The sequence below is a fragment of the Girardinichthys multiradiatus genome, chromosome 9 (genome assembly GCF_021462225.1).
Source record: "Girardinichthys multiradiatus isolate DD_20200921_A chromosome 9, DD_fGirMul_XY1, whole genome shotgun sequence".
NCBI lineage: Eukaryota > Metazoa > Chordata > Actinopteri > Cyprinodontiformes > Goodeidae > Girardinichthys > Girardinichthys multiradiatus.
The window spans coordinates 44,617,665-44,637,687 of record NC_061802.1 but is presented as its reverse complement, the minus strand read 5'-3'; the positions used below and the strand labels follow the sequence as shown (position 1 = coordinate 44,637,687).

General features: G+C 38.7%; 1 protein-coding gene across 2 annotated transcripts in view; it reads left to right on the top strand.

Moving 5' to 3' along the window:
• Positions 1-20,023, top strand: part of si:ch211-51h4.2 — a 142,447-nt gene that overhangs the window by 30,461 nt on the left and 91,963 nt on the right. The window contains exons 7-8 of one of the 2 annotated variants that reach the window (XM_047375731.1): positions 2,073-2,138; positions 15,709-15,832. In XM_047375731.1, the coding sequence (XP_047231687.1) occupies positions 2,073-2,138; positions 15,709-15,832 (190 nt within the window). The remainder of the gene's footprint in view (positions 1-2,072; positions 2,139-15,708; positions 15,833-20,023) is intronic. The other variant, XM_047375732.1, reaches the window with a different exon arrangement.

The window sequence follows — 20,023 nt, the reverse complement described above, 5'->3', positions numbered from 1 at the left end:
CATTTACAATAAATATTTTATGTGTCAAGTTTAATGGTTCCCTGCTGTATCATGTTGGAAGACTATTTTTTTCAGTTTTAGTAGATGTAAAATTAAAAAATGTGGAAATAGTCTTTCAATGTCCACTTTATGCAACACATCAGTACCACTGCCAGACCCTACAAAGATTTTAGTGTTGTTGTGACCAAACAGCATATTCTTTGTCTCATCTGATTATAAAACTTTCTCTAGAAAGAATTTGTTTTTTCCAAGAGGGCAACTGTAGTTGAAAGTGATGATTTTGGAGGAGGAGCTTCTTTCTTCGTCAGCACACAGCTTAGTCCATGTTGATGTAAAACCCGTTATACTGTGAACAGTGACACTGGTATCTCACCACTATTCCGTTTAGGCTTGAGCCTTGATGTCTGGGTTGTCTTTGAACATTCTCACTACTTTCCTTTAATTTTATGGTGAGAGGTTTGGTCAAATGGTTAAAATTTTAATACAGCTGGATGATATTCCAACAGGACACAGAATCCAAAAAACTTATTAAAATTGGTTTGGTAAAGAACAAACTAAGCTTTTGGATTGGCCGTTCAAAGGTCCTAACCTCATCTTCATTGGAATTCTGTGGGGAAAACTTAGACCCCATGTCTGTGCAAGGAAACTGAGTCATTTAAATGAGGGGTACCAATTCTGCCGAAAAGAGTGGTATTGTTGACTGCTATATTTAGTTCTAATTCTACCAATTATATGTGGGGCCATTGTGTATATACTTAACACCAAAAGTAAGAAAATTTGGTCAGTGGGCAGTGCAACCACATCAGCTAACCTGGGACAAAAGCTGGTGGAGAAATTGGATGCCATCTGACAGCAGTGTGTGACAAGGCTTAGAAGCCTAGGAATGCTTTCAGAAATGTAGTCCTTGGATTGCCAAGGAAGGCCAGACTTAGTTGTTGACTTCCTTATGAAAGAGCAACAGGAAAACCAAAAATAAAGCAGTGTGTGACCAAGCAGGTGACCAGCATGAGGCTTTTGCAGTTGTCTACGGTTTTCTCACACACTACTATGGCCTCTGTTATGAATAAATTATTAAATTGGCAGGAACTCTTGTTTTTTTTAAACGTCATTCATTCAATTTAATAAATGATGCCAAACACGTGCGTCTTGCTAATTAAGCTGTTTAGCATTGACAGAGAGAATATAGCAAGGTTTTCACGGGCACATCTCCTATACTCAGCTCTACTGCTCGTCCTATAAAAGCACCTTTCAAGCAGAAATAAAGACATAATCGGCCAAACACAAATTTCATTCCTCCAAGTACTTAAAACTGTATGAGTATCTTGACCAAGTGTAAATTAGTAAAAATTACCAATAAATTTAAGTTTATGCAATCAGTTCTTCCTTTCTAAGGACTTTGTGTTGTAAGTTTAGATTTGTTTTCTAGATGGAAAGCAGCTATTTCTTCACTTCTTGGCATTTCCTTTTAAAGGTTTGAAAGGGAACAGAATTAAAAGTATGGATGTACTTCAGCCCACCATAATAACTTAGATATCTGGAGAAACCAGTGATAAATTTGCAGTCTTAGTAACCAGCTGTTAAGAGATTACAGGAGCTTTAACATGTAAGGAAGGGAACAGTTGTGGAGCTGCATAAACCTGTTTTGAAACCAACTGTAAAAACATTCCGTCCTGGTATTTGTCCTCTTTATGAAGACATGCACGTTGTTGTGGGAATGGATTCCTGCTGCTTCTCAGAGTGTGATGTTTAAAGAGCGTAAGAAGAGAAGATCCCGACGTTAATCCCAAAGGCTTCTTTAGTTTTGAAAAACCTAAACTAGAACAGTTGTGGAGGATAAGGCATTGCTTCACAAACAGGAAGTGATTTTAACAATAAGTCTCTCATCTCCATATATTCAGACACTTTGATCATGCTACATCTCATGTTTTATTCAACAAAGGAGCTCTTCTCTGGAAGTTTTAATGATACCTGTTCACTACTTAACACCCTGTCATTCTGTCTTTTTCTTTGGTTTTTTCCTTTACGTTTCTTTCTCAATTTCTTTGTTCTGTTCTTTCTGTTTTAATTTACAGTATTTCAATTGGAATAAGTTATGTGCTGGCTGGCAGCGAAGCCTATGCTGCTCTTCTTGATATCAGGTGAGTTTGCTGTTGAATGTTGGGTTTAAGCGGGACCAAAGTGACATTTTATGAAACTCAAAACCAAACTTTAGTCACTATCAGAATCTCCTCAAATATGTCTAATAGATTTTTCCTTGTTCAGCATTAGTTAATCAGATTTAGTAGTTCATATACCTTTGAGATTTCACTGTGTGAAAGGACAGCAGAGAGAAAGGAGTACATGTTAAAGATAAATAGCATGCTATGCTTTACTCTGTAGGTTTTCTTTAGAATCCATTAGAAAGAAATGTAACATTTTGGCTATTTTTGAAAAATCCAGCTAAAATAGAAGCAGGACTGCATGATATTAGGAAAAGATGCGATTGTGATCTTGTGAAATATTATGATGATTGTTTGGATTGTGATTAACTCACATTTTTCTCACCCTTCTTGCATGCAGAGTTAATACATGGCACTCAAAATATAAGAGTCCATTTGCAAGGCTATTATAGTTTGAGTGCCATGCATTGCCTCTAAACAGTCCTTTGAGATTTTGATATTGCATATCCTGAAATTGCAATAGCAATTGGGATTTGATATATTGTGAAGATATTAAGTGGAAGATTGTCAAGGAAAGCTTCGTGTAGCCATTGGGAGGACTTAGGAAAATGCAGCAGTTCTGCAGTAAGAGACTGAATTAGAAAAGTATTAAACATAAAAGATCAGTAGGTACTTTTTTTTACAGAGGCTACTTTGGACACATATGTTATGTTAATGATATACAGTAGGAGACAACGTTTTAAAGTTTAAAGTCCTAATTTAGAACATGTATTAAGCCTTAGTCATGGCTGAGTCAAACTGAAAAACAGCTTTTCCTACTGCTGCAAAAATATTATACCATATGGATTATTAAAAGTCTAATAAACAGGCTTCCTGTTTCTGTTCTTGACGGGAGAAGCGATAGCGGAGCTAACCGCAGTCAGCGATGTGAATTGCCGGTGCCTAGTTCTAAATGCCCTGAGTGACCCAACAGCTTATGGGAGAATGACAGACATTAATGACATAGGGCCAAAGAAGAAATATCCAGCCAAGCAGATTGAAAATGTGCAGAAGACATTGGATTTCCTAATGTCAGTTGTCGGCGTTTCGGCTGCAGGAAGAAACCTTTCAAAAAACAATCCTACAGTTCTTGGAGGAGGTGAAATGCCTGAGGGTCAGAAATGCTGGAAAAGACAGGCCACTGGTTTTTGTTGAAACCCAGGTGGCTGAACTGAAGCAGTGTTCAAGAATCAACGATGTCATCATACCGGAATGAGTGACACGTGGGGTGTTAATGGTGACAGCGAGGGAGAGCCAGCAGACCTGGACACGGAGCAACAGGTGGCCATTTTCCTACAGTCCAACTGCATCAAGCTGGACCTCAACAATGTTGAAGCTTGCCATCCGCTGCCCAGAAGGAGAAAGGGGGGGGAGGGGCAATCAGCCCTCATTCTGAGGTTCATGAACTGGAAACTCCAGACAATACTTCTGAAACAGCGGATAATATTGAAGGGGACCAACGTGTTTCTGAACAAACACCTGAAAACACTGTCATCACCAGAAAATTATGGGAGCTAGAAAAAAATACAGAGCCCATGGGCATCAAGCTGCAAGATCTTTCTCAGATTACCATAGCAGTCAAAAGTGTTGGTGGTGGAAAATAAACATAATATGAACCTAATATGAATATGCTAAATAATATAAAAATGGAACCAATAAATTAGAATACCCTAATTATTTTATTGATAAATGTTCCCACTGGAGGTGGTAGTCGTTTATGTACTGCTCCATGGTCTCACGTTCTGCATCAGACATGCAAAAAAGGCGCCCAGACTTTATGGGGGCGCCCTAAAGTAGTTCTATGGCGCAGTCGTAAGGACGATGAGGGAGATCACAATACTCAGGGGGAACAATGGAAAGATCAGAGGCCGACTGAGGTTCAGCAGGGGAAGAAGAGGATGGAACTGCTGAGTGAAGGCAAGATGCATGAGTACGTCCAATTAATGTAAGGATTGTGGGTCTTAAGCCAAGGGTGACCTAAAACCACTGGGGACTCCTTTGTGGGAAATATAAAAAATGAAATAAACTTATGATGGATACCTGAAGTGACAAGTTCAATTGGTTGGCTCTGCATGCCCATCCAATGCAGTGACCTTTATGGGTGAATGGAGTTCTTCAACTGGGATATGTCATGATGGGGTTTTGGGTCGGACCAAAGTGCAGACAAGAGCTTGGAAGGCGCATCTGAATTTATCCTCGTTGATTTAGAGGCTGCAAGGTGAGGGCAAGAACGTAGCAAAACACACTGCAGGTACGAAACATAAGTACAGTCCAAACTTACATCAACTCTTCAGGTTATTCAAGGCAAAAACGTAGCATGGTTTCCAAGCAAAGCAAAAACAAAGCATAGTCATGGTAGTGAGATAACAAAGGCAGATAATCAAAGGAACGGGGAACAGGTGTGACAAGGAGGCAGGGAGGCAGAAGGAACAGGTGAAACAAATACAAAGGCTGAGAAAGAGTGAAAAGACTAATAAACAATAAACAGAAAACACAGACTAAGTAAGATAATTAATCAGAGAAGGAATGAGGAAACTAGAATAACTAAGAACTAAAGTAAACAAAGAAACTAGAGGGAAACATAGGAACACCAACAACAACCTAAGAACAAACAAAGAGCCCATAAGGAGAACCTGATTTACAAAGTAAACAAACCAAACGTAAACCATAACTAAAGCTGGAATGAGAACAATTACCTAACCATAAATAAACACAGAGATACTAAATGAGAACCCAAGGACGAAAAATAATAATAATAATAATAATACCACACAAAGTAATAAGAAAGCAACCACAAAAGGAACTAAGAGCGAGAGGAAGAAAACACACACTAGGAGGTGGTAGAGGGAGGAAAAGAACTAATAAACATGATGCCAAACCCAAAATGGAAACAACTAAACAAAAGTTAACACAAAGCCACAAACTAAGTCCAAAAATGTCATATTCTGACAGGATATTATTTTTCAGATCTGGGTTATTAAGGTTCTGCTCAGACCCTGAATCAAGCAGAGCCATAACAGAAATCTGTTCCTGCTTAAAACAAATGGTGGTTTTTAGAAGGAAATGGGGTTAATCGATCTGATGGATTGTGGCCCGCAGCAACCCTGGTTCTACTGGCAGGCAAGATCTTTTGGGTGCTCTGGGCAACTGAATCGAAAATGACCAGACATATCGCAGTAGAGACATTGACAGGCATTAAAACGCTTCTGTCTTTCCACAGGGGAGAGTCATGCTCTACCTATCTGCATAGGTTCAGAAGAATAAGGTCTCTGGTGTGTCTGAGAGTTGGTACCTGATGACATCACAAGAGGTAGTGACGTTTGCTGTGTAGATGCTGAATTATTTTGGGTCTTCTTTTCTCTGGCTCTCTCCCTTATACGATTGTCTATGCGGATGAATAAGTTAATACGTTCCTCTAGAGACTTGGTTTCGTCCCAACAGGCCAATTCATCCCTCAGTGTGTCATTTATAGGATTTAGGAAGGCTCCTTTTAGGACCGCATCCTGATTCTGCTGCTAATGTGCGAAACACGATGGCCATTTCGGCAACAGATCTGGTGCCTTGTTTAAGAGTCCGTAGTTTCTTAGCAGCCTCCTCTTTACTCAGGATTTGGGAGAAAGCCTGATTAAATAAATCCAGAAAATCTTGAAATGAATAGAACTGAAAGGTTGTTTCGTCAATAACTTCAGCCCACCTTAGTGCCTTATTTCTGAGTAGAGAAATGATATATGGGATCTTGCTTGCGTCATCCGGAAAAGAGTGGGAAGGCTTCAGAATACGAGGGTACATTGCAGGAGGAACCCCTTGCATTTTTCGAGGTCCCCAGAGAACGGTGCGGGAGGAGGTGAAATTATTTCACGGCCTACAGGCTGGATCTGGAAGGGGCTGGTAGAGGACTGGGCTGAAGAAAAAACAGATGTAACAGGGTTAACGGGAGGATGTGGAAACCTGGAAACAACATCCTGAACCTAGTGAGTACTGAAATGTACTGTTTGCTTGATTTCGGTTTTTTGCTGAGTTAGGGACTGGATAAGTGAATCATGCTGTCCAAGTAATGTACGCTGGTGGGTAATAGCACCCCGTAATTGTGCCACCGAGTCTTGTTGGTCAGGTCAGCCCGTTCTGTCATAGTGTTGGAAGTGTTGGAGGGTGGACATTAGAGGGTGACACGGGAGTGGATTTTCTCTCCTGTCCCATCCCGCTCCCACAGAAAAATGTCTTGTCCCATCCCAATCCCAGGCCAGCATAACGAAAAAAATCCTGTCCCGTCCCACTCCTGGTAAATTGACTCCCACTCCTGTGACTCTCCCATTTTTGTTTTCTTCATTTAGTGTTTTGACAATTTCTTTGAAGGACCAGTTAGGTCCCTGTTTTTAGTTGTAGTAAAGGCCAGTTAAAGTAAAAAGAATAATAATGAAGAAATAATAAAATATCAAACAAGGAAACAGACCATGTCTATCTTAGCTGAATAAACAAAATGTACCTAGTTGTATTTTACTCATTTATTAAGTGATTGTTTCCTTTGAACAATGACATCACTTTTATGTTTCAAGTTGCTGGAACGAAAGAAAAATGCACCTAGTAAGAGAACTGTACTTGGTGAACAAAAGGACAAAAAGGCATTACCTTCACAATTTAGAAACTGTACCTCAATGGTTCACAGCCCTGGTCCTCAGGGACCCCTTCCCTGCAGGTTTTAGATGTGTGTCTGCTCCAGAACACCTGATTCAAATTCTGACATGACCTCCTATACAGGCATCAAGAATGGAGGGTCAAACTGGACAAAATGAATACAATAAAATCATCATTAAATAAATAAATGTTGTGAATGTCCCATAAGTGAAGTAAATGTAACATGAAAGAAATGTAACATTAAATGTGCCATTAAATTAAAGGTACCATTTATTTATTTGATACATCATTAGAAACAATAAATGTACCATTATATCATGAAATGGAATATTATGCAATTAAATATGCCACTGAATAATTAAGTATAATTTTAAAGACGACATGACGTAATTAGTGGTACACTTAATATTTAATGATGTATTAAATAAATTGTACATTTTATGGTACATTCAAATTTTTTCTATTTCACAGCATATTTATTTAATATCTTCCCTTAATGAAGCCTTTCAACGAGGTCCGCGAGGGGACAAGGGGGAATGTTTTCTCTTTTTTCGTTCCACGCAATACTTTTTGCGTTCTCACGCAATAGTCTTTGCGTTATCTCGCAATACTTTGTGGGATAGTTTCCAAACCAGATAACTACAAAAATTAAACAAACACTACACCCGTTTTGAGATTTATTGAGTTTTATTTTGAAATTGGCCTTAAATAAAATGATCTTCAAATCAGACTAAAAGACAGTTTTTATCCACAAGCTGTCAAACAAACTACTGAACTCTGGACCATAAAACAGCACGAAAACACATCTGTGACACTTTGTTTGCTTATTGCTGCTGCATGATGTGTACTTTTGTTTTGTACGCCATTAGTGTTTTTGTTTTTATCGTGATTTGAACGGTTCTTCTTATCCTAAGCATTTCATCGCATTGTTGACTGCATGTTAACCTGCATATGACAAATAATCCATACCAATGACATATCAGTGCTGTTTGTTTTATGAGCAGTTTGTCATCTGTGCTGCTGCTCCAAAATGCCAAACGCAAAAGTATTGCGTGGGGACGCGAAAAAAAAAAAAAATCCTCCATGTCCCCTCTCGGACCTTTCCCCTCTACTGTGGCAAAGGCTCTTAAATCTTTAGTGCACATGCAGCAATTTTGTTGGTCAGATGAGACTTGACACATGATGGTACTTTTGGTTTGATGAATGAAGAGATGCAGGGCTGATTTAATCCGGAATTTGCCAAACAAGTGTCCCTTAATCACTGGTGAACTTGATTACAACTAAACACGTTTTACAAGCATCATACAGCATGTTAACAGCGCTACATCCAACTCTCCTGAAGTTCGGTAATATTTGCGACTTTCCTGTCAGCTCTATGAGTTTAATAGATAAGTCCTTATTTCTGACTTTACGTTACAAATCCAATTTTACCACGTCCAGTTCTCCACCTGCGTTTGCTCCCTCCATCCTGAACGCAGGTGGAAAACATCGAGCAGAAGCACTGTAGGCTTGTGGGTCGTGTAGTTCGTTTGACTCGCATTAACTACACAATGGCGGCGGCGATCCAAGTTTTTTTTTTTTCTTAAACTTTATAACAAAGTCTCAGTTTTACATTTCCAAAGACAATTGATCCTAGTTTATTTTCCCTCCTATTGGTTAGCTCCCGCTCCTGTCTGCTCCCGTTCATTTTTTATCCTGTACCGTCCCAATCACGTGATCTTTACTGATGCTGTCTTCCCGTGGGACTCCCGAAAAGATGTCAAACTCTAGTGGACATGCAGGTGAGCAGTGGTTTGGTGTTTCCACGAGTTGGTCTCAGAGCTGCAGGGCTGGAGGTAGGAAATGAAGGGAGGCTCACGGCTGGGGCAGCAGGGAGTATTTTCCAGAACTCACCGGAGCACGGATACAGAGAACAGAAGCTTGGAATCCAAGACATTGTCACAGAGTGATCAGGTCTGTGAAGCAGAACAAATCACTTTTAGAGCAGGCTTAGGACATGCAGAGAACTGCAGAACACAGTCAGGTTACCTCACTGGCAGAGACAACGGGCTGACGCCTCCATTCAGGTTCCTTCTCCTTAAGAAGCCCTGGTGATTGGGGTCAATGAGAAACACCTGTTACCGCTGCACCTGCAGGCAAAAAGAAACAGCACAAACACAAAAAAACTTCACACAGCCACTGTGGGATGCCAAGTTTTGGAATTGTTAAAATGGACAAGGAACTGAAAATACAGATACATAAGGTGAATGTTGAAATTGTACACAAAGTCAACTTTTTTCATGTCATTAGGGATTAAAAACTGACCTTTAAACCTAATTTCAGGTACATTCAAAGTATATTATCCAACAGCAATTCTTTATTGCATAAAGTTAAACGTGTTACATGAAAAAGCACTGTTCCTTAGTTTTACCATATTTAGGTTACTTTGCAGAAGCTTGGGGAAACAATTACAAAACAATATAGTCATTAGTCATACTTAAATAATGTTATGGGAAAATCAATGGCCACACAGTATCACAGAGTGAGAGATCAGAAATAGAGTTTATTACAAAGCCATTTTGTGTATTATTCATCAGGGTTGATGGAGATTATGATATTTATCTAAATAAAAGCAGCCCCAGGCAAATAAAAGTAAGGCCTTATTTCAGATTAAAACAGAAATCTCAGAATTTAAAAATGAGTAACCATTTTTCTCTCTTAAACTGAAGAGGTCCCAGCCTAATGAATTGAAGGCTGGGAAAAACAGTGCAAGCAACAATTTTCTCTTTGTTGTTTAAATTAAAGAGGTGCCAAACTAAAAAAATGAAAATTTCAAGTAAAACAGGTCAGCGTCTTTAGAAAATAATAAATAAAAATGGCTCTTTTAGGGGGAAAATTAAAATAGAGCTCTCAATGCCACCTTTTCCCTTGTAATTATTCTTCTATTTCACTTTTCTTAATGAGAGAAAAGGGCATGGCACTGCCCTACCCTACCAGTAGTCTGAATCTTGGTTGGAAGGGAGTCAGAGCCATTCTAGTTCATTGTAGAAAAAGCTGACTCCCAGCTGTAAGTTGATCCAAACATAGTCAACGTGTGCAGTGCTACTTTGGTTAGACCACGGAATACATTCTCAGGCACAATCTGTAGCCAAAAGGTAGCAGGGTCATTTGTGTCAAATTGCTCTCTTTATTCTGCATTTGCTTGCAGATCAATGAGCTCAAGCTGTAGAGATCCTGCATGTGCCCAGTTGAATGTCTGTGTCGCCTCCTTTGAAAATTCTTTCACTTCATTGATGAGGAAAGGATTCTGGATTAGCAGAAGGAGCTGCTGCCCAAGACAGAAGCTGTTGAACCTTTGACTGAAGTTTCCAATCAGCTTGTTTATAAAGTCAACATAGGGTGAAATGTCTCTCTCACCTTGAAACTGTTCCTGCAGTTTTGGTAAGCAGCTTTAAATTGTGCTCTTTAAGATGTGACGCCACTGAGTGGGATCTATAGAATTAGATTTGACATCTTTATTTTTGTGGTGTACAAAAAGATCAATGTATATTTTATACAGCCCCCCATCCAGCATCTTGCAGCCAGTTGGGCCACTACATGCAGGATGCTCTCTCCCTCAACCAGCTCTTCAGCACTTTCATTCTTTGAAACTGAGGTCAGAAACGCACTAGTCCAGATCTTGCTGAGGTTTTATGCATGCCGCTGAAACTTCTGTCCATGCTTCACAGACTGATAAATGTTGATCAGAATTGTGTTTGCTTTGTGATCTCGGTCAGGGTTGGGGCATTCAACAACCAATTAAGGCAGTGAGTGAAGGTTACTAGATGCAGCCCACTTAACACTGGATCTCCATTGACATCTTACTTTATGGCTATTTCAGGTCTACCAAATATTCTCCCTATTTAGCCCAGGACAATACCTGGAAATTGTGGCATTTTAGACAATATGCCATTTTCAAATTTTCCTAAACAAATTTGTAAATGGCGAGGCTTGAATAGACAGTTTGAGTAACCCTAACACATTTTTAAGACTTAAGCATCCATCAATGTTTAAAATGTAGCTTTTCACCTTTCAACCATATTTACGGGTTTAGATGCATAGCAGCATCTTTCGTCATTTCAGGAATAATGGCCCTGTGGACATGGGAGGCTTTCAGAAAAAATCTAAAGAAAACACCACCCCTTGGTGAAGTTCAACAAGGATTCCATTTCGCGTTCGTGTGGAAGCTGAGTTGTCAAATGTTGAAATGCTTAGGGCATATAGATGTGACTGGTCCATATATTTTGTTAAAAATATATTCTGGTCAGGTATACCATTACTACCAAAACAGTCCTGGGGCTTTGAACCAGGGATTCAACTAGTCCTATGAAGGTGTGATGTGGCACCAGTATGTTAAAAACAGATCCTTTAAGTCCTCTATGTGGTCAGGTAGACCCTCCATGGATCTCACCACATGCCTGGATGAGACATGGGGAATTTGGAGACCAAGTCAACACCTCAAACCTGTTGCTGTGAACAAATTTGTCTTTGTTGCATCAGGCTTTATCCTGCTGAAAGAGGCCACAGCCATCAATTAACCCGTTTTCATAAAAGGGTTTATATCAGGGGTGCCCACTTCCAGTCCTCGAGAGCTACTATGGTGCAACTCAGTTCTCCAACACACTTGAATCAAATTCAGTATTATATTCCTGTGTGGTAAAGCTGGGATACCTCAAACGTTTGAAGGACAGCAGCCCTCGAGGATCAGAGTTGGACATCCCTGCATCACATGTACTGTAACATGTGTAGGGAATTACCATTTTAACAAACAACTGACCAGGTGGAGTGCTGTCCTGGTCCATTCATCTTCAGCCAGGCTACCTGGTCCTTATTCTTGAAGAACCGCTTGCTTTGGTCGCTAATGATTGATCACAGTAAGAGGCTGGGCAGGGACATTAGGTTAGTATGAAAATATAGCTATTGTTGGTTCTATTGTTCTTTGTTTTGTGTGCTGCTGCTGAAACTGGTTGATAAATCAAACAGAATCATCTTGTCCGAATTTGTCTTTCAGTTAGCATGGCCGTGCTTACACGCACATAAATGCATACACACATACACCTGCTTGATTGTGATATTGCTATATTGAGAATTATACTGTTTTTGCCTTTTGTTTTGTGGTTTAAAATTGATTAACTAAGGTATTTTAACCTTAACGTTGTGGTATTGCGTTAATTAATTCTCATGTGATTTAATGAGAAATCATTTGTGTTTATTTTTTATATGTGTGTCACTCCTCCATTCATTGCTCTACAATACCACACCTCATTCAGGCTGCTATATCTAGAACAATAACTTACGTAGACCAAAAGTGTTTGGCCATTGATTAGTGTCCCAACTTGGTGATTTAATCACAAACCACTTTGCTTTATTAATAAATGCCCTGGGGTACTTAGTATGTATAGATACTGATAGCCAAACAAGGTCATTATTTCCCAATAGAATGCTTAGTTAGATAGTTGTCATATTAGTTTCTACACGGATGAATGATTGATTCCACAAAGCATCACACTGGCTCTCTCTGTGGATCGTGGTGCCACATGTTACCCAAATGAGAAACAACTTTGCACTGGACTCATCAGACCAGGCCACCTTCTTTCATTACTTCACGGTCCAGTTCTGATACTCGCTTGATTGTTGGTGCTTCGGATTTGGTTAGGGGTAAGGTAAAAACTGCGTTGTGTTGTGTATTCTGAGACATTCCTCTGAAAACCCTCAAAACCTTCGTCAAGAATCTGAGCTAGTAGAACATGTCTGTTGAATCAGACAACAAGGGCCAGCATTTGCTCCACTACATGCATCAGGAAGCCTTGGCCACCAATGATCCTGTTTTAATTTCCCCACTGTTGCTTTCTTTGACCACTTTTGATAAATACTGAACACTGCACACTGGGAAACTGCACTTTTGGAGTTTTGGTCATCTGTCAAACTCACTGAAATCCTTTCTCCTCCCCATTTTTACTGATTCAACGCATTAACTTCAAGGACACAATTCTATTACATGTGACCGGTTAACTGGTGTATTGTCCTTTTAAGATTCTTTGTTGTAACAATATCAAGCATATGTGTATTTTGTAACTGTACAAAACTAAGAATAGAATCAAATATTTGTTTAGGTTGCTCCCTCTGTTGGTTGGATGAGTTGTTTTATTCCTGCAAGTGCATCTAACATAATGTTAGGCAGCAGCACGTTACTCACAGTAGTTAGCACAGAGTGTTGTTTACAGTGATTAAACTTAAACAATACTGTGCAGATCTTGAGTAAAAGCTAGAATGCTGTTGTGTTTAAACTCACAGTTGGATTATTTGGGTCTCTTCTGGTGATTGCTGTCTCTCTCCTCAATTCACACCTCTTTCCCTCCCAGGCCTATAATTACCTTTATCAGTTAACAGGGCTAATTTATTTTGTCATGCCCCAGTAAATCCTTTACCCAAATAATATTATTCACACTCTGCGGGACGGTCAGACTGCTTCATTGGCACGCTTGGGTGCTTCATTATCAGCACGCTCAGCGCCAGGGGAGATGCAGCGATTTGTTGTGGGAGTAGGAAGGCAGGGGTAGTGGAGTGAAAAAATCTTAGGAGGCTTCCTTTGGATAAACCATCTTTTTCTCGCCTTCAGGATGGAGCTGTCAATAGAGTGTTGCAGGCTTGTGAGCAGAAACTCCTCTGCTCAGATTCACCTCTGCAGGATGGTGGGTGCCCTGGACAGAAACCCCACTGAGTTTCAGAGGTTTTAAAGCATTATTGAGGGTCCTTTCACCTCAGCATTCACCTCATTGTGATTTAACCTTAGTTTGAGTGAGTTTTGAATTTAAGAAGTCAGGATTTTCCCTAGAGCTTAAAATATAAGAGGATTAGAAGACTATCTTTAACCAGCAGATATCAGTTAAATCTCATGTGTTTAATTAAACCAAGCTCAGCTTTACTCTACAGATTGCTACACTTAATACTTCTGGTAGCATAACATTTATAATTTTTCTTTACTTTATATTTCATGTTAAATAAGAAACACGCTGTTGATGTTAAAATTAGAAATCTTTGTGGAAAGTTAAAATGTGTTATAAATGTGTTCATTTTATGTAAAATTTATAATACACAGTTATTTTCTATATTTAATTTTCTTTAGCAGAATTATTAATTTCTTTAGCAGAATCATTAAACTCTTGTTCTTTCTGTATTATGTCTCATCTTTTTTCCTCAACAAAACCTCAGCATGCTTGTATAGTGCTGTCAAAATATAGGCTCATTTGCTATCTTACAGGTTTCTTTTTTTGCCTGTTTGTGAAGTTTAAATGTTTAAAGAATATCAGACAAAAATAACCTGAGTAAATATAAAAAGTAATTTATAAATGTTGATTTCATTTCTTTGGAAAGCTGAATTTGTTGCATTGGTAATCAGAGTGATTAATGTCATACTTAGTAAGTAGGTTAAAAAAACTCAAAAAGCAACACCTGTTGTGAAATAAATGGTAAATGGACTGAACTTATATAATGCCTTTCCAGTCATACAGACAGCTCAAAGCGTTTTACACTAGTGCCACATTCACCCAATCACACTCACACGCAGATTGGTAGGCAACTTTAGGTTAAGTGCCTTGCGTATTGACATACAGCAGGAGGAAGCTGGAATTGAACCCACAACCTTCCGATTGCAAGATGACTACTCTTCCTACTGAGCCACAGTCACCTAATAATGATTGTTTGACTATCAGCAAAAGTTTGAATATTAAAATTTTAGCCAAACAACTATCAGTCTGTTAGGTATTGTCCTGTTAATAGCAGCACAATGTGGTGGTATCATAGAACAGTCGGTAAAGGAGTGAATTCAAGCTCTGGCGTCCTCAAACAGCAAGATCTGCACACATAGAATAAACACAAACAAAGACTTATAACTGGAGCTTACTTAACTGTATTTTTATATTTCATCTTGATTTGCTGCCAAGTCCTTTTTGTGTCTGCTGGGTTGCACCTAGGATCGAGGATAAAATAACACTCACGCATCGACTTGGTCTCTGCCATACTCTGTTGTGTCTATTGTCCACTCGCTGTTTTGTAGCTGCAACAGTTTTGCTTTGTTTTGTTAAAATGTTTTCATATTCTCCATATGCCGTTATTACGATTTCTAATTCCATCGGTAAGAAATATGCACAGCCAGGCTTATTTCCTCCTGTTGCCATGGTGAATCATTTAATCTGTATTACACTGATGAGGGCTTTTTATATGCTCCCGCCTGTGCGTAACTCAGGGTTAACTAGACTCAGGGTAGGGAAAAATAATTGTTTCCACCTATTCTGAAACCGATAACCCTGAGTATCACAGAGCAGAGCAGGTATACTCAGAGTATCTGCATTCTACTCAGATCTTGTTAACACTGCTTTCTGAACCGGGCCATAGAGGTAGCAGGTTTATAACACAAGAAAAACCACAATATTGGTTTAACCAAAAAAAAGACAATATTGCAGCATAAGGATATATTTAGAATAAACATGATCAGAAACTCCAGACCACTCCCACTTCACCTGAGAGACTGAATGTAAAATGATAAGGTAGGTAAAGACAGGAGTGGAATGATAAATGTCACTAACTGCACAGCTCTAATATTATCTGAAGCTTTCCTTGTTTTAGTTGTGTTGTGTTCTCCTGGATGCCTAGAAGGATTCATTGGTTTTCTTACTGTTTTGTCAGAAGTACTTTATGTCAGAACTACAAAAGCAAAACAGAATTGTTACTTTACTAGCATAAATGAACTAACGTTCCTGAGTGCTGTAGAATATTCCTGGATTATCATTCAAACATTCAAAACTAAATCATTTGAATGCTTTGTATTAATGTTTCTCCATTTGTTTGCATGTCTCCACAGACACGTTTATGTGATCCCAGCCTTCACCTGGATTCTAACCCTGGCCATCCTACTTGCCCACACAATCATTCAGCCAATCACTTCGTTGCTCACCCTCCTGAAGGGAATTCTGCTCATTGTTACGGTAATTGTGATTCTGTTTAATGTTGTTAGTTAAGCATTTCCCTGGGTAATTGTGCTGGTGATGACTCAAACATGTTTCAGAAGTAAATCAGAGGGGTTAAGTCTAAACACTGTGGAGATTTTAAAAAATGGGAGTCACTAAAAACTTTCATAATTTGCTAAGAAAAAGAAGTGATCTTACTGACTTGTTTTATGGATGGAAAGGACTTTGCAAAAATATTTTCCACATTTTATAACATTATAACATTGTAACTATGTATTTTATGTGTCAAGATCAAAGCCCGTGAGCCACTTCTGGCTCGCAATACAATTGCATCTGGTCTGCAAGATGGTTTTACATATCTGTTGTTAATGTCCCTCAAGTCAGTTACATAGAACTCACATTAATCACACTACATATCCCACGATGCAGCATAATGGCTACTCATAGCTAAAGGCAGGGTGCACAAGAGAGTAGCAACAGGGAAACTAATGTCTCCATGTTGCCAAGCAAAGACGAACAAATTAGCTCTGGCATGTTAAGTCCATATTTTCCTCATACAGTAAACTAAGCACGCTGCAGAGTTCACGCTGGTGCTTCGTTGATTTTGAAGAAGAAAACAAATGTGGAACTATTCTGTAATTTGTTGGCTGAACATAGTGAGACACACCTCCAAATAATGAAGTTCCACAGCTCAAAATTTAACACCAAACATTACTTTTTATTATTATTAAGTATTTTTTATTTGAATTTAATTTGTGAAGCCAAGCATGTTCCTCTGTCAAAATGATATAAAGCATTGAAAAAACTAAATATGCCTTTTTTTTAAATGATGTTATTACTGTGTAAACCTCTGTTTCTACCACCTTTTAAATATATTTTGGTTAGTTTACTGAAAAATGCCCATTTGTTAAACCTCTTCAAATTCTATTTTCTGTTTAAAACAGTTCTGTTTGACTGCTATGAATTGGCATTAATTCTGTTTGGTCTGTCACATAGTTTTAAGTTGGCCCTTTCTGTGATTGAGTTTGACACCCCAGTGATAGACCAACACAAGGTACTGCATAAGATGGAGTGGAAGAAAGATTAGACATTGTTATCCTCCCACTAAAGAAAATCCTGTGCAACCATCTCACTTCAGAAGTCTTCAAGTTGGTAAACAGGGTCCACCTGTGTGTAATTTATTCTCTGTATAAATCTAGGTTTTCTAAAGCGTTACTTTAGAAAATATATACGTATCATAAATTGCCTTTCTAAGTATACTTTAGCATTATCGGTGTTTGTAGGAAACCTACTGATTTGTGTTTATTGCTAAAATTGACAGAATTATCCAAACTTTCTGTGCAGTTATTAGAAAACAATATTTTTTTCAGAAATGATGGACCTTATGTGCACTGTGCCAAACTTTATTCCTGCAGTGTTTTTGTATTCATCCAGAGACAAGAACCTAATACACACAACACTTTATATAGTGTAAATGAATTCTCTCAAACCTTTTTACCAGGCTGGTGTTTATATTATGCAACAGGACCCTCATGGGAAATTAGAGAAAACATCTCTTCACAAACGAGTGTCCCATACCAAAGCATGTTGCCCGCACTCTGTGTAGAGCAGCGAGAGGCACTTAAAGTAATTTGAATATATGGAAGAGAGCTACTAATTATATTTTTTATATTCACTGGTGGCAACAAGAAAAAGGTGCAGAAAAAAGTCAAGGCCAAATGCAAATCAACGAATTTGTTTTTTTTTTAGTTGCATCAAAACCTGGCTTAATAAAATGTTTGTACTTCTTTTAATCTTTATACCTAATACTAATATGACATCGTTAAGTCAGATAACCAGTACTAGAGTCAAATTATCAGTGATTGTGAAGGAAATGTGACCCACAGAAAGAATGAGGAAGCTTGATATTACACAATTTATGGTGACAGTCTTAGGGAAAAGATAAGTGTAGCTTGAAAGTGCTTTTCATCTGTTGTTGCGCAAAAAAGATTGAGTAAAAGATATAGCAGAGGGTAACGTAAATTTCACGACACTGAAAACAAAGAGATAACTTTCTTTCAGGCAGAGCAGTTTCTACCAGTGTTTTGTTTACAAGTGATTATTTGGAACCGAATATTATAAGTCAAATAATCAACAAGTCATGGAACATAGAGTAAAAGTGAGTAACATCAGGATAGCACCTGAGCAAACTGCACCACCTGAAAACATCATCATCAGAAGCAGGACGGGAGTTTGTTGAAGACTGTAGCTGTGTTTCGAGTCAGATGTATATTTATAAACAAAGGGTGACACTATTCACTTTTTAGGGGACATATTATCAAAACATTAAAATTCATTTTTTTTGCCATCGTTAAGCCTGTTTTGGGGAAGAATATTGAGAAACTGCGGTTGGGACAAAATAACGGTTACTGTCAAGAAAAGGAGAAATACAATGAAGAATATAAAGGGTGTGGCGTCAAGAACGGCATTGTTCAGTGAGTTCTAATAATAGTGAAATGTGTTGTATTTCAGTTTATTCGCACGTGATTTTTTGAACTTCATTGAAGTATCAGACTGAAATGATCAGCCAATGCCTGTTGTGTTTTGTACATATTTTCTCTAAATAATAATAGTCACTGCACTTTGGGGTCTCTGTGGACTTGATGAAGCGCTATACAAGAACAGGCCATTTACCATGGATGAAAATGTTATTGTATGAAACATAAAAACACTAAATATTTTTAAAATCCTGAAAAAAATATTACTATTTTGTATGAACTGTAGACACAAATGTAGACACTGGTGCAATATGGAGGTGTGCACACCTTTCCATAACTAGGAGCACTTCCTATGAAAGAGTGGTCCATGTTGATTGAAGCTGACCAGCAATGCAGCACAATGTGCAAAGCAGCTACCAAATGGTAAATGGCCTGAACTTGTATAGCTCTTTATCAAACCCCTAGAGACCCCAAAGCACTACAATCAGTTATTGACCGATTCACGCACTGACAGTGGTGAGCTACAGTGTAGCTACACCCAAGGACACAATGACTGAGTGGGGTTTTGAACCAGCAACCCACCAATTACAGGATGAACTCCTACCACCTGTGCCACCCTAACCCTAACCTCTACCAAGTACAATGACTTGCAAAAATTGTAAGGTTATGAGAATGGAGTGGACTGGCCTAGGTGTGTTAGGCCAGTCTAGCTTCACCAGGATTAACAACACAACCTTTCTTCAGGAGCTTTAGATATCAGTCTGAACACTTTGATCATGTCTAGGAGGCAGACTGTGCCGCAGAAGACTTCAACACTGGTTAAAACATAAGTACAAAATGTGTAAAAGTACGTGAGTGAAATGTTGTCTTTCACATTTACTCTTTGGTGCGTATTTATTGTGTGTTTTTCATCCAGTTCTTGAAAAATGCAATTTTACCACATTTCCAGTATGATGTCATGCTGGGAAAATGGATGGAAATGGCCCTGAACACTTGTCCTTTCATGCAGAAGTTGTCAGACATATTGAGTTCCACTGTGTATTTTTCCAGGTCAGTGCTCGTTAGCATTTTGAAGTGTCAGCAGCTCACTGGGAGCTCTGGAGAGAGGTCTTTGGGTACAGACCAGAGTCCATTTAACACAATTGGGTCCCACAAGATTACAGTCTTAAAGAGCTGTTCAGTTAGCTGCAACATCTGCTGCTGCTGCTGTTTTACAGATGGCATGCCATGTATTGGCAGACATCACAAATGCCAATCATGTATACTTACGGAGAATTTTAGTATGGATTTAGATATTTGTTTATATATATCACTTTACCACCAGTGTAACCAGGACTCTGTTGATCAGTTTACCAGCCTTCACTATTGAGCACATACTCACCTATCTCCAAAATGAAATCAGATGAAAAGAAGCAAAAATCAGAATCAGAATCAACTTTATTGCCAAGTTCGTACATACAAACAAGGAATTTGACTCCGGTACACTTTGCTCTTTGGTTTTGTTTTTGTATTACAGAATATACAAATTTACAATGTACAATTTACACACATATATAACAAAAAGGTGCATTTGCAACATCTGTATGCTGTTGTTTTGTACTCTATTGAATGTTCAACAGAGAAACAGCCTGGGGGAAGAAACTGTCTCTGTGGCGGCTGGTTTTAGTAAACAGTGCTCTGTAGCGGCGGCCTGAAGGTAAAGCTCTAAACAGTTTATGTGCAGGGTGTGTGG